The 14,053-nt window shown below is 39.9% G+C and overlaps 1 protein-coding gene across 2 annotated transcripts; it reads left to right on the forward strand.

Moving 5' to 3' along the window:
* The first annotated feature begins 249 nt into the window (after nucleotides 1-249).
* Nucleotides 250-12,872, forward strand: MORF4L2 (mortality factor 4 like 2). 2 transcript variants are annotated; one of them, XM_024747641.1, is made up of 4 exons: nucleotides 250-329; nucleotides 3,074-3,162; nucleotides 9,823-9,926; nucleotides 11,319-12,872. In XM_024747641.1, the coding sequence occupies exon 4, from the start codon at nucleotides 11,343-11,345 to the stop codon at nucleotides 12,207-12,209; it is 867 nt and encodes a 288-aa protein (XP_024603409.1). In that variant the 5' UTR covers nucleotides 250-329; nucleotides 3,074-3,162; nucleotides 9,823-9,926; nucleotides 11,319-11,342; the 3' UTR covers nucleotides 12,210-12,872. The 2 variants fall into 2 exon arrangements, with proteins under 2 accessions (XP_024603409.1, XP_024603410.1); XM_024747642.1 differs by lacking the exon at nucleotides 250-329 and adding an exon at nucleotides 1,383-1,655.
* The last annotated feature ends 1,181 nt before the right edge of the window (nucleotides 12,873-14,053 follow it).

The raw sequence follows: 14,053 nt of genomic DNA on the forward strand, positions 1-14,053 counted from the left end.
TTTTAAGGAGGAAAGAAGGAAAGAAATGAGGTAAAACGTTTGAATCAAGGGCCATAGTCCCCTGCCTTGTAGGGCTAGTAACAGAAGTTAATTTGATTTTTCCCTAGCAATGAAAGATATATACGATCTCTATAGATTGGAGAGTTCAACAAATCAGGAAAGAGGGGGAATCCCATAATTCCAGGGACCAAACAGCCAATCCTTTGCTGGAATTTGGCGGCATCTAGTGGCAAACTCAAAAGGTATAAACCTCACCCAGAGAACTTTCTGGAAAATTAAGAGTGCGTACTTGCCTGAAGAGCACTCTGCGTGGAGCTCAGGACAAAAAGGTAAGAGAACCTCAGCCCCCACAGAAATTCGGAGTCCCTAGTGGAGGGGAAGTCTGTCGTATATAGATATTCTCAGCAGAAAATTGTGCCAGGAGAATTGGAAGCAACTTGAAGAGGGGAGGGCGGAGAGAGCGGGGGTTGGGGGGGGAAGGCTATTAGGGAACAGCAAAGAAGCTGCTTCTTGGAATTGCTAATATGAGAATGGGAGGGTTTGGTTCTTCACCGCTGGAGGGCTACGGTTTAGAACAGGATTTTCACGTGGAGAAAGACGTGGGAAGAAAGCGTATTTTTAGGATCTAAAATTAAATCGATTGGGGACACCGAAATATTTCTAGCTAAGACCCTTTATCTCAGTTACGGTCGCCTTGCCTTAATTACTTAATTTTCCTTTTCCTGAGAATAATTTTCAAACATACACAAAAGTAGAAAACGATCCGTTGAGCGCGCGCACCTACGCGCGCACACACGCACATGCACCCGCTTCGGGACACCCACCGGCCCCAACGCTAGGGGCGCACGCCTGCGCACACCAGCTACCTCCAGCGCCACGAGGCCTGGCGTTCACGCACACGCCAAGCCCAAGGCCACGTGGGCTCGCCCGCGCGCAGACGCCCTGACACTGCGCGGCCGCAGAGCCCCCCCGCACCCCAACTCGCACACACATCAAAACCCCCACTCTACCTTATTTTTTTTTCCTCCAAGAGTTGTGCAACAGGTTCGGGGGCGTGGCCCCAGATTTGACCTAGCGCTTCCCCACTCGCGGGAACCTTAGCTCATTTCCGCCCATCCTGTTTCCGCAGGCCACGTAGACACTTCCTTTCCCAGTGGAAAAAAAAACCCATAATGCCTCCCTGCAGGAAAAAAAAAACAAAAAAAACCCCTCTGGTCTGGGGAACTCTGGGTCGTGAAAGTAGGCCACGTGAACACCCTGCCCTATAGACTTATGACCCAACTCCTGTCGCGCTTTTGGAGGGCGGGCTAAGGACCTAAGAGGGCGAACGTCATTGGCCAGAGCCCGCACTAAAGGAGGAAGGTGACTGGTTTGCTTCAAGCCTTACCCGTGAAGAAGCAGGCTGCTAGCACCCGCCTTTACTGCGGCGAAGTGTCATTGTTGACGTGGTGGGCTTCGTCCAATCATTTGGTTATAGAACATTCTAAAACTTAGACAAGACGATTGTGACTGGCTGGAGGGCATAAACCCGCCTCCAGGGTGACGTGTCTGCCTATGGATATCAGTTGCCAGAGAAACCTGGCTTTACTATGGCGGTTGGAGGGTCGGCAGTGATCACACGTCGGCTGCTGGAAAGAGCTGGATTCTCGTTTCAGGTTTCGGGGTGGGGGTGGGGAGAAAGGGTTGACGCTCTCCTCTTATCGTCGCGTATATAGACAAGATTAACTAATGGCTTTACAATCTGGCAGAGCTAGATTCAAATTCCTACTCGCCAACGCCCAGCTTGGGCTGGCTGCTGTTCTTTCTGCGTCTCGGTTTCCATGTTTGTAAAGTGGTGATAATAATAGTATCTACCTCAGAGACGTGTGCCTCCGAGGCGTGTGCTGTATATTAGTGCGTGTAATATACGAAAGCGAGGTAATATAGTACGTATAATAACTTAATACGAAGCCTGGCTCCGGAAGATAGTAGCTATTATTGTGGAGAGAAAAACCCGGGTAAAAGAATGAGAAAAAACATAAAATTATGTAAAGTCGTTCATTACAGTGCTTTTCCTGCCCATCACCCCCTTCCCTAGAAGAAATTCGATATATAAGAGAGACGTATCAATCTTTACCGATGAAATAATTTATTTGGGAATTACCTCAAAATAGCGGGGATTGGAATTTTCCATATTGAAAAGTTTAAAAAAAAAAGCGGCTTGGGGGTGGGGAGAGATGGAGAATGAGAGCGAGCTGGAGGTGAACCGCATGCGAGGAGTAGGCCTTGTTTGGATCCTGATTCGGACACACCAACTATAAAAAAATAAATGTTTAACACGCATCGGGAAATTTTGAAGACGGATTCGATATTTGATGTTTTTTAAGGAATTAATGACGATGTTTTAGACGTTGTAATGGTATTGTGGTTATGTTTTCAAATTGTCTTTAGCTTGTAGAGATAATATACGAAAATATGGATTAAATAATAAAATGTCTCGGATTGGGTTCAAAATACGTTGATATCTAGGATTTGCTTCAAAATAAGATCAGCGGTAGGGGGAAGTGGGGAGGGGTATAGATGAAACAAAATTGGCCCTAAGTTAATCGTTTAAGCTGAGTGATGGCCATATGGGATTCCTTATATTATTCTGTCTACCTTGGTATATGTTTGAAAATTTCCATAATAAAATACAGAAAGTCAGCTCTTCAGTGAGCTTGAAAAAAACGGAGTGGGGGGGAGCAGTGGGTGGGGTTATAGATAAAACAAGATGGCCTTCAGTTGGTAATTGTTGAAGCTGGATTATACATTCGTATAGGTTTATAATATTGTTCCCCCTACATTTTTATCCATTTGAAATTATCCTTAATAAAAAGTACTTTAAAAAAGCAAAAACAAATTATCAAAAATCAGGGTAAATGTACAATAAGGTAAATTTGAAAATGTAACCACAAGAAAGGAAAAAAACACTCGTACATTATTTATCAGCTTTGGTGTCCTTTGTGTGTGATAAAATGCATTGATGGAAAAGAAAACGTTCATCTCATATCTTTTTATTTTATGTCCTTTCCTGTCCCCTTGTTTGACCTTCTAGGCTACCATCAGAAAAACTAAGTTTGCTGAATAGTGAGGATCAGAAGATCTGATCCTGATTGCAGAACATCCCTAATTACAGAGTCTTGGGTAAGTGCCTCCCTTCTCCTGGCCTCAGTTTGCAAACAAGATAATTCCACATAACCTTCCTAACTGTCCAGGAATATTTTGAGGATTAATAAGCGCCTGTCTAGGAAAGCACTCTACATTTATAAGAAGGGAAGGATGGAGCTAAGTCCATTTGTGCTTCCAATATAGAAAGTGCCTAAACAACAGAGGGCTGTATAATTTTACATTCCTTGATAAAAGATACTGTAATTGATCCCCTCTAGTTAGCTCCATACATCTTTTTTTTTTTTTTTTTTACTTTGTGGCATCCCATATGCAGCATAATTTAGTGGTTAAGAGCAAATACTGACTTCCTGAATATAAATCCTGGCTCTGCCACTTATTGTGTGATCCTGGGCAAGATACTTACTCACTTTGTCTCTAAATTTCCTCATATGTAAAATAAAGATAATAACAGTTCCTACTTCATCGGATTGTTGAGGGAATTACATGTAAAATTACAGGACATTGTTTGGCACATATAAGTGTTTGATTTAATAATTATGACTCTTAGTCCTTCTGCTTCATCCTGTTTTACACACACGTGCACATGTGCACACACATGTTAATAAAAGCAGTGGATACCTTTTTGGAGTTGTAAAAAATAATAATACTGTTGGTTTCTCTCCTGATTTTCCAGAAGCAGCAGTTACTACTAGAACTGAATTCTGAAATTATAACTTCTGACTTACCCTAACAATCTAGAAAGATATTGAGTATGTTGATCGTATTTATTTATAAGGGAATTTCCAGGAGCTATAATTTTAACTAGCAAATCATAACCATATTCAGTCTGCTAACAACTTTTATATCATTCCTGTTTTGTCTCAGACTCAAAAAATATCTGTTAAACATAAAGGAAGTGTTCCAAGATCCAGAATTGATGTAAATGTAACTGACATGGTGTATATGCATTTAAAGGTTTATTCCAACAAACTGTTGGAGATATTGTTCACACTCACTTGTGACACATTCATACACAAAAATGTCAGCATTTGGAGTCTCTATTCCTGAATGGCCCATCACTTGCATGAGGAGATGAAGGAAGGTTTTTCAGTCTCTTGACAGTTTTATTTTCCCATGGAGTCACGATATTTTCCTTTTTACTTTTTGTTCTTCTGAAAGCTAGGTTGCAGAGAAGGGCACTTTCCTGGTGGGAAAGATGCAACAGATGGGTAGGCACAGAACCCCTTTACGGGAGGCCATTTGGAGAATGATTAAAGGTGAAAAGGAGGGAGGTGTACTGTTAGGCCAGTAGCAGCTCAGAGAAGACAAGGGTCAAGGTAACCTGAAATGGAGAAAGCCTCAAGGAGGAAAAGGACCTTGACCAGGGCCTCTGAGGATGGGCAGAACCTAGAAGGGGGGAAGGAAACCAGTTCAAACGGAATGCCTACAAAGTATACGACATACAATGATAATTAACTGAAAAGTCTAGCTGTGTGTTAGAACCATGGATAAGAATACATCAGAAAATCATTATGAATTTTAAATATGTGTATTTTAATATAAATCTTTAGTCACATAATTGGTCATGTGAATCAGTCTCCTTGTAACGTAAAAAGCTAAAATATTACAGAGTAGGCCCAGGTCTCCTTTTCTCATACCTCCAATTCTGTTACTCTCCCCAGAGTTAACCACTATTATCAGTTCTATTTCCTTCGAGATCTCTAATTATGTACCTGTTTTAAAAATGTATATGGATACATATAAAGTATTGTTTTGTGTTTTCTTTTACATAAATATGGTGTCACATTATAGGTATTGTTTTGCAACTTATTTTTATTCAACAAATTGTCTTGGATGTCTTCACGTCCATTCATAGAGTTCTGATTCCACTCAGTGGCATTCCTTTAACTAGCATTATAGTCCATGTAATGGATAAACCACGTTTTGTTTTGCCAAATCACTATTGATGGTCCTCTAGGTTGACTCCAGTGTTTTGCTGTTTCAAATTATACTGCATCAAACGTCCTTGGAACCCATGTACAAGTGTTATTCCAGGGCAATATTTATGTCTTTAAACTGTAATGATTAAACCAGTGTTGATACTGGTGTGAGAACAGACATCACTGTGACAGAACAGATGACCTAGAAACAGTGATACCTTTAAAAATTGAATAATCAAAAATCATTGGGAAGAGAGTACCTTAAAAGACCCATAGAACTCTAGGAATTTAGAATGTTATAAATAAGCAATTCAAATCAGTGGGGAAAGGATAGGCTCTAATAATTAATACTAGGAAAAATTAGCTGTATATTTGGAAGAAACTATAAAAATACTGAGAAATAATATAGGAAATCATTTAGAATACTGATTTGGGAGCATTTTCCCCCGGCATGACATGCCAGAGTTCACAAAAGAAAAGGTTGTTGACACATTTGTGTTTCTTATACACACAGAGACCCACTTAGAAGAAAAATGACAGTTTGGAAAAAATATTTCCAACATACCAAAAAACCTTAGTATTTAAATTAAAGTCAATAAAAGAGGCAAAACAACCTAGTAGAAATGAGGATAAATATTTACATAAGAAAAAGATACATATGAATGTCTGAAGGTATGCTCAGTATCACACAAATGCAAATAAAAACCTCTTAACTACATACTAGATTTGACCCCCCCCAATTTTTTTCCCAAAAAGATGTTTATCCAGTGTTGCTGAAGGTGTGGGTGAATGAACTTTAACGTTTTTGCTGGAAGTACAAATTAAAACATCTCTTTACAAATTAATTTGCCTCTATGTCATCAGAGTTGTAAATAAGCAGATCCTTTGCGCAGTTCCACTGCTGAGAATGTCCTGAATAATTACCTAACATGCTAATATGTCTGTAAACTGATGTCTGTTACACCATTTCTATAGTAATGAAGTATTGGAAACAACCTAAATGTTCATTTACATGGGGCTGGTTAAATTACATTATGTGGAGATTATAGAACGATGCAGATATTAAAAAGAATGAGCTAGATATGTGTGGATATAGATGGCCGTGATAAAGTGAGAAAAGGTGGGGAGCAATATGTATCTCACATTTGTCAAGACAAATCAAGTAAATGCATGATACATATTCACAATATGAACAGACACATTTAGTTTTAAAGGTAGGTTTTTGTGTGAATGTGTACATAAAAAGATTTGAAGGCATACACACTCATTCTGGGATTGAGGTGGGGAGGGAAGGTGGTAAGGGGAGAATGCCCACATCTTTATGTATTCTGGTATTTATAATTACATAAAGGAACTATTACTCAAATACTACAACAAAATTAATTACTCAGGCAGGAGGAATATAGATTTTCAGTTCACAATTTAAATAATTTCCGGGTGGATTAAGGAATTAAAATATAAACATCCATTAAAATATCTTAATCTTTAAGCTTAATGGAAGGAAAAACCACATATTTCATCATACAAATCTTAATCTTATCAGACACTAAACTAGGGGATATATTTGCCCAATATGACAATTGATAAACAATTGTAAATGTTAAACTCATTAAGAACCAACTCAAAATGAATGGGTAGAGGACAAGTAAAATATAACTGGCCAGGGAACACATTTTTTAAATGTCAAAACCACTAATAAGAAATACAAGCTGAGTAGATACACCCATTTTCCTTATCAGATTTACAGTGCTGGATAGCTGGTGCCGACCAGAGTTGTGAGGTTGAAAATTGGTACAACTTGTGGGGAAAGTAATTTGGCAACATAATTACCTCTTAACCTACTAAATCTGCATCTGGGAATCTTAAAGGAATAATGAGGACAAAAGATATTTTACTTACAGGATAGATTGAGGGGGAGGGTCACTTTCCAGAAAGGGGGTGGTTAAGTAAATTGAAGTATGCCCATTTGGTGGATCTCCTACAGCTCTCAAGATGTATGTATATTATAACCTTACTAACATGGGGAAATGATCCGTTGTAATAGCAAGTTTTTTTAAGTGAAAATCTGATTTAATACCAGGATGAGGTTACCTCGGAGTATTTACACAGAAATTGAAGATAGAAAACTAAGGCAAACATACGGATGTGTTTTCTCAATATCTGGCATACCCTAGAGCTGACCTGTAGGGAACAAGTGGAAAAATATTTGATGACTGTCATCCCTAATTTGTGCTTCCATTTTCCCCATGTGTTGAATCACCTCCTCACCGATTCACTAATGTATACCATACCCACCAGGGACCTAAGTGCTACTGCAAAAAGCACAAGATACATATTACACAAGGCCTATGGCAAATGGAGGTTAATGATGTAGTTCCATAAGCAAAACTAACACATGAAACATTTAAATACTAAGCTGTGGAGTACTAACGGCTTCATATGATACTGGCGATGGGAGTGAAAGGTGGGCTAGAGTAGTTAGGAAACTTAAAGAGGAAATGGGACTTTCGTGATATTTAGATGAGTGAGATGAAGGGAGGAAGCATGACTGGAGTTAAGAGTGGGTATACAAAGCCAGTAAACAATGTTAATAAAGTCAAAAACTGGCAGATTTGAAGTTTAAAACAGCTCAAAGCAATATATAGTGCTAACGTTTTTAATGAATATGCACAGCACGTCTGCCACCAAGCCACGGAATAATGTAAGCTAGGAAGGGAGGTACAAAGTACAGTGACCTAATGAAACTCCATAAATTTGTATTACAAGTAGGAGCCAGACATCAAAAGGATGGGTCTTCCCTCCGTTTGATATTTGGCTTCCTACTCCAGGTAGTAATAGTTGCTTGATCTGTAGAATACTCAGATGAAAATAAAGGTACTGAGACAATTCTCAGAAAGGCTGCTTCCCTGGCTTTATTAAGTCTGGGCAAAAATCTTGACTCGTGGGTATTTTTCTGTACCATGTCAGGTATTTCGTTCAACTTGGGACTTTATATGAAAAATAGAATTTGTAGAGAAAGATGAAACTCACCCACTTAATGAGAGCCAGGTAGAATTCCTTGTTGTAATTTTCTCGCGCATAAATATATGTAATCAATGCCAAGGATATACGGTAGGTTCAGGGATCATTCTCAAGTTCCTCACTAAGGAATTGCTGATGACCAGTGTGACTTCCAAAAGAGTTCCTATGCAGCCTGGCTCTACTTCTGTGTGTTTTACAGTCTGGCTGGCACTGGGTCATCCTGCTTTCTTTAAGTTGCTATTTTAACTATACCCTTGTTTTGTGGAAGGTCTGCCCATTATTAGTCCCCAGTTAGGTTTTCTGGATTTCACCTATATAACTTAACTAAATTATCTGATATCCTCACATACTGCGTCCCATCTGTCCCAGTCACAAATTTTTTTTTAGAAACACTTTGTAAGCTTGGTAGCTTACAATATAATGCCATGAAACACCAGCCACTCTCTGATCCTTCACAGGATGCGTCTATATATCCCTCTCAGCCAGAAAGTTTCTGATTCCCAGAGGGTCAGTGTCTGTATTCACAGATCTTGATGCTCTCTGAGGAGCACCTTTGCTCTGATTTCTGCTGAGAGCTTTGTGTTCTGTCAGAGGATATCATTTGCTTAGTGATAGAACCCAGGCCTCTCTGCCAATAACTGACTTCCCTGACTCACAGCTCTAGTTTTCTGGCATTTCTCATCTCATTTCCTCTTCAGGGATTCCCTGACACCAGCCCACATAATCTTAGGGGCTAGCAATTGGCAAAAGGGCTTTTTTTCTGTGGGTTAAAATTGTTACCAGAGAAACCTGGTTTAAGGCTTGCCTACCATCATATCTCGTTCTCTCCCCGAGGTTACCCTGGCTTTAATGGTGTGTTTATTCATCTAGTTACTTTCCTGTGTATTTTTTTAATATTTATTTGTTTATTTGGCTGCACTGGGTCTTAGTTGCAGCGTGCGGGATCTTTTTAGTTGCGGCATGCAGGCTCTTAGTTGGGGCTTGTGGGATCTAGTTCACTGACCAGGGATTGAACCCGGGCCCCCTGCATTGCAAGCGCGGAGTCTTAACCACTGGACCACCAGGGAATTCCCAACTATCCTATGTATTTTTATACACATCAGTGTAAAACATAGAAATTGGACCTCACTGTTCATAAAAACTTTCTAAAATATTGTTATTTCTCCACTTGTGCTATCTCTGGGATCCTCTTATACACATTATTATGCAACTTGCCTATTTACCTAATAGTGTATAATTGAACATCTTTCCATGTCAGTACATGGATCTCTGCTTAATTCATTTGAATGTTCTTCCATGGTGTGCATACATAATAATTTCTATTACCATTTCCCTGTTGAAGAATATTTGTTTCCAGTTCTTTAGTATTACAAACACCACTGCAGTGAACATCCTTGTATCCACGTTCACATATGCAGGTACTCCTGCAAGGTACCGTGCTAGCTTTTCAGCCGCATCGTATTTATGAAATTCTTAACAAGAACCTGTGAAGGCTAGGGGTAATTTGCTACATTCCATAGATGAAAAAACAGGCTAAGAGAGCTTACATATCTTGCCCAGAGCCTCACAACCCATAAATGGCAGAGCCTTACTGAAGTAGAAGTATGTCTAACAGCAGAACTCATGTATTTTCTTTGATATCACAATTGTAAACCACATGTTTTTAAATTAGATTTTTTCCCCCAGTATTTCAGAAAAGTTTATCTTCATTGCTGATGTCTGCTTTCCTTTCTAGGTTGTGTCTCCCACCTCATCTCTCCAGACATCCCAGAAGATCTGTAAGATTCCATCTGGGAAAACACTAGGAGTTTTTGGAAGGGAAAGAAGGAAGAGGATTACGTAAGTCAAAGGACTTGTTTAATCTGTCATACCATAAGAATCACAGAACACTGTTTTTTCATCTTTATCTCACTAACCCTCTATGCTGCATTTTACAGTGTAGATTATCTCTTTTCCTTCTTGAAACTCTCAACTACTTTGGCTTCCAAAATAACATTCTTCTAATTATCATATGGCTGCTCTGACCTTTTTGTTTTATTTGTTCTCTCTCTCTCTCTCTCTCTCTCTCTCTCTCTCTCTCTCTCTCCCTCCCCCCACCTCACCCCTTAAATACCATTGTTTCTTAGGTTTTTCCAGAATTCTGTACTTGGTTCAGTTTTTCTTCTACTACCAGCTATATGATGATTACTCTCAAATCTCCATTTCTGGTTTTGACCTCTCACCTAAGCTTTAAAATCATTTGTTTAACTCCATACCTCACACTTACTACATCTAATACTGAACTTCTTTCCTCTCTAATCCATTTCCTCCTCCTCTAGATGCAGTCTCATTTGGTGATATTACTATGACCTAACCACCCATTCTCAAAACCCTGGCAGTCATCACTGACTTTATCCCTCACCAATTTATTATCTCCTCCAACAAGCTATTGGTGAAAGTGGTGTTCGGTAGCATTTCTTGTTTGCTCCGAAAATATTCTGTGCCTATAACTATCACTTTAGTAACCTTGTTGTTTTATAATTGTCACTTTAGATATTCGAATCCCTAGCGCCTAGCATAGTACATGTCCAGAAGCAGATAAGCAGTAATGTATGATGACTAACTGAATGGATGAATTACCCTATTTCCTATTATTTTATTGCTGATTCCAAACTAACCATTAAAAATTAGTGCTTTTATTAATTCATTAATTACTCAGGCTTAAAACTGTGGAGGCACCTTTGACTCCTCCCTCTCCTTCATTTACCAAATTCTATATTCAGTTTCTCTTGACTCTGTCATCGGCTTAGTTCAGGCCTACTGGACTTACAGAAAAACCTTTGCTGTTACTCATTTTGCCTCCAGCCACCTAAGTTAATCTTTCTTGTTTCTTTCATCTTGTCATTTTCCTGTTCAGAAGTCTTGAGTTTCAGTTCCACTGCCTTTTGTAGTTTAATTCATTCTTTTGCTAAAATTATATTCCTGTCTTTTGAGTGGCATTGAAAAGCTAATTTATGGGCAGGTCTGATGAGTGATTGGGTGGGCTGAGAGTAGTGGGTGGGTGGTAGTGAGGATCAAAGAGAGAGAAGAGGTAGTAAGTCACTTACAGTTAATTCGTTGGCCCTGAAATAGGATTTGAAATCCAGATTCCAAGAGAGTAGCGTGTGTTGTGCTTTGATAGGTTTTTAGGAAGTACGGTGTGTTAAAGGTCACCATAGAAAACAACCAAGTAAAATACTTTATATATTACAGTGGTTGGAATAAAAACAGGGTTGAATGAGTTCCAGAAAGCAGGGTTCTCAAACTCGTGGACAACAATCTGCAGACGAAGACAACTTCAAAAAACCAACTAGAAGCAACATGCAGAGAAGTAAGATGAGAGGGGCCTCCTCGGGAAAGAAGACAGCTGGTCCCCAGCAGAAGAATCTGGAAGCAGCACTCCCAGGCAGATGGGGGGGTCGCTCTGCAGAGAACCCCCCTTCAGGGTCCGTGAGGAAGACAAGAAAGAACAAACAGAAGACCCCTGGGAACGGAGATGGTGGCAGCACCAGCGAAGCACCTCAGCCACCTCGGAAGAAAAGGGCCCGGGCAGACCCCACTGTTGAAAGTGAGGAGGCATTTAAGAATAGAATGGAAGTTAAAGTGAAGATTCCAGAAGAATTAAAACCATGGCTTGTTGAGGACTGGGACTTAGTTACCAGGCAGAAGCAGCTGTTTCAACTCCCTGCTAAGAAAAATGTAGATGCCATTCTGGAAGAGTATGCTAATTGCAAGAAATCGCAGGGAAATGTTGATAATAAGGAGTATGCAGTTAATGAAGTTGTGGCAGGAATAAAAGAGTATTTCAATGTGATGTTGGGCACTCAGCTGCTCTACAAATTTGAGAGGCCCCAGTATGCCGAAATCCTCTTGGCTCACCCTGATGCACCGATGTCCCAGGTTTATGGGGCGCCACACCTACTGAGATTATTTGTAAGAATTGGAGCGATGTTGGCATACACGCCCCTTGATGAGAAGAGCCTTGCATTATTGTTGGGCTATTTGCATGATTTCCTAAAATATCTGGCAAAGAATGCTGCGTCTCTCTTTACTGCCAGTGATTATAAAGTGGCTTCTGCTGAGTACCACCGCAAAGCCCTGTGAGGGTCTACTGACCACTCACTGTTATGTCTGGTATCTGTAAACACTCTTTTTGTTCTTAGTCTTTTTCTTGTATAATTGATGTTCTTTAAAATTGTTAATGTATAACAGGGCTTATGTTTCAGTTTGTTTTCTGTTTTGTTCTAAACAGAAAATAAAAGGAGTGCAAGCTCCTTTTCTCATTTCAAAGTTGCTACCAGTGTACGCAGTAATTAGACAAAGAAGAAACATTCAGTAGAACATTTTATTGCCTAGTTGACAACATTGCTTGAATGCTGGTGGTTCTATCCCTTTGACACTACACAGTTTTCTAATATGTGTTAATGCTACGTGAAAAAAATGCCCTGATTCCTAGTGCCAAAGGTTCAACTTAATGTATATACCCGAAAACCCATGCATTTGTGCTCTTTTTTTTATGGTGCTTGAAGTAAAACAGCCCATCCTCTGCAAGTCCATCTATGTTGTTCCTTAGGCATTCTATCTTTGCTCAAATTGTTGAAGGATGGTGGTTTGTTTCATGGTTTTTGTATTTGAGTCTAATGCACGTTCTAACATGATAGAGGCAATGCATTATTGTGTAGCCACGGTTTTCTGGAGAAGTTGATATTTTAGGAATTGTATTTCAGATCTTAAATAAAATTTGTTTCTAAATTTCAAAGCAAGAAATCTGCAGTGTGCCTTTAATGTTACTGAGGCTGAGAAGTCAGCAGGCTCAGGAAAGATCTAGGTGGTATTAAAGGAGAGAGTTCTGACCCCTAGTGAAAGAATTCCTTTTATTGGGTGGGGCAGCCAGGCGTGTACCCTGCCCGGCCAGTCTCCCTCATCTCCCCTCTGTGTGGCTTCTCAGGGTGGGATTGCTTCCTAGTGCTGCCTGTAAGAGCCACTTTTGCTCCCATGCTGCTTGCCTCTGTGAGTTGGGCTGCTATAATAGGATATTTAATAGGATATTTAATGGGATGTTTAATGGGTAATGGCCCCTTATACTTATGCAGACCTTTGCTCTTTCCCACCAGGGGGAGCATGGGCAGCCACCTTCAGTATTGTATCAGAAATACTTGTAGATTTGGGGCCAAGGATGGCAGCTTTCCAAGCTCCAGCATTGATGCCATGTTCCCTATGCTTTTATAATCCCTTGGACATAAAGATTGAGAATCCTAGAGTAGGGTGTCTGGAGAAGAGCGATGGTGTTGGACGCCTATGATTATAAATCCATCTTACATGAAAATTCCCTAGTCAAACCAAGTTTTGCTTCATGACTGTTTTTTTACTTCTTTAGTGAAAAAATATTCCATGGTTACTGCAGAAATTTTGGAAAATACACTAAGAACAAATATGAGCATAAGAATCACATATAATGCCACTGGATCTGTCAGGGTCCCAGCAGGAAATAAATGAGACCCAAAATGGATGATTTGAGGAGTTTAATAGATAATTTTTTCCCAAGTTGTCAGCAGAGGAGTCACCCACAGACTGGGTGACTTAAACAACAAAAATTTATTTTCTCATAGTTTCGGAGGCCAGAAGTCTTAAGATCAGGGTGTTGGCAGGGTTGGTTTCTTCTGAGGCCTCTCTCCTTGACTTGTAGATGGCTGCCTCCTCCCTATGACTTTACATGGTCTTTTCCTCTGTACCTATCTGTGTCCTCCTAATCTCCTCTTATTATAAGACCAGTCATATTGGATTAGGGCCAACCCTAATGATCTCATTTTAACTTAGTTACCTCTATAAAGACTCTATCTCCAGATACAGTCACATTCTGAGGTACTGGGGGGAAGTGGGTAGGACTTTAACATGAATTTAGAGGTGACTCAATTCAGCCTGTAACGGTGTTACTACATCTAGACAAG

The sequence above is a fragment of the Neophocaena asiaeorientalis genome, unplaced genomic scaffold (genome assembly GCF_003031525.2).
Source record: "Neophocaena asiaeorientalis asiaeorientalis breed wild unplaced genomic scaffold, Neophocaena_asiaeorientalis_V1.1 scaffold917, whole genome shotgun sequence".
In the NCBI taxonomy this organism is placed as follows: domain Eukaryota; kingdom Metazoa; phylum Chordata; class Mammalia; order Artiodactyla; family Phocoenidae; genus Neophocaena; species Neophocaena asiaeorientalis.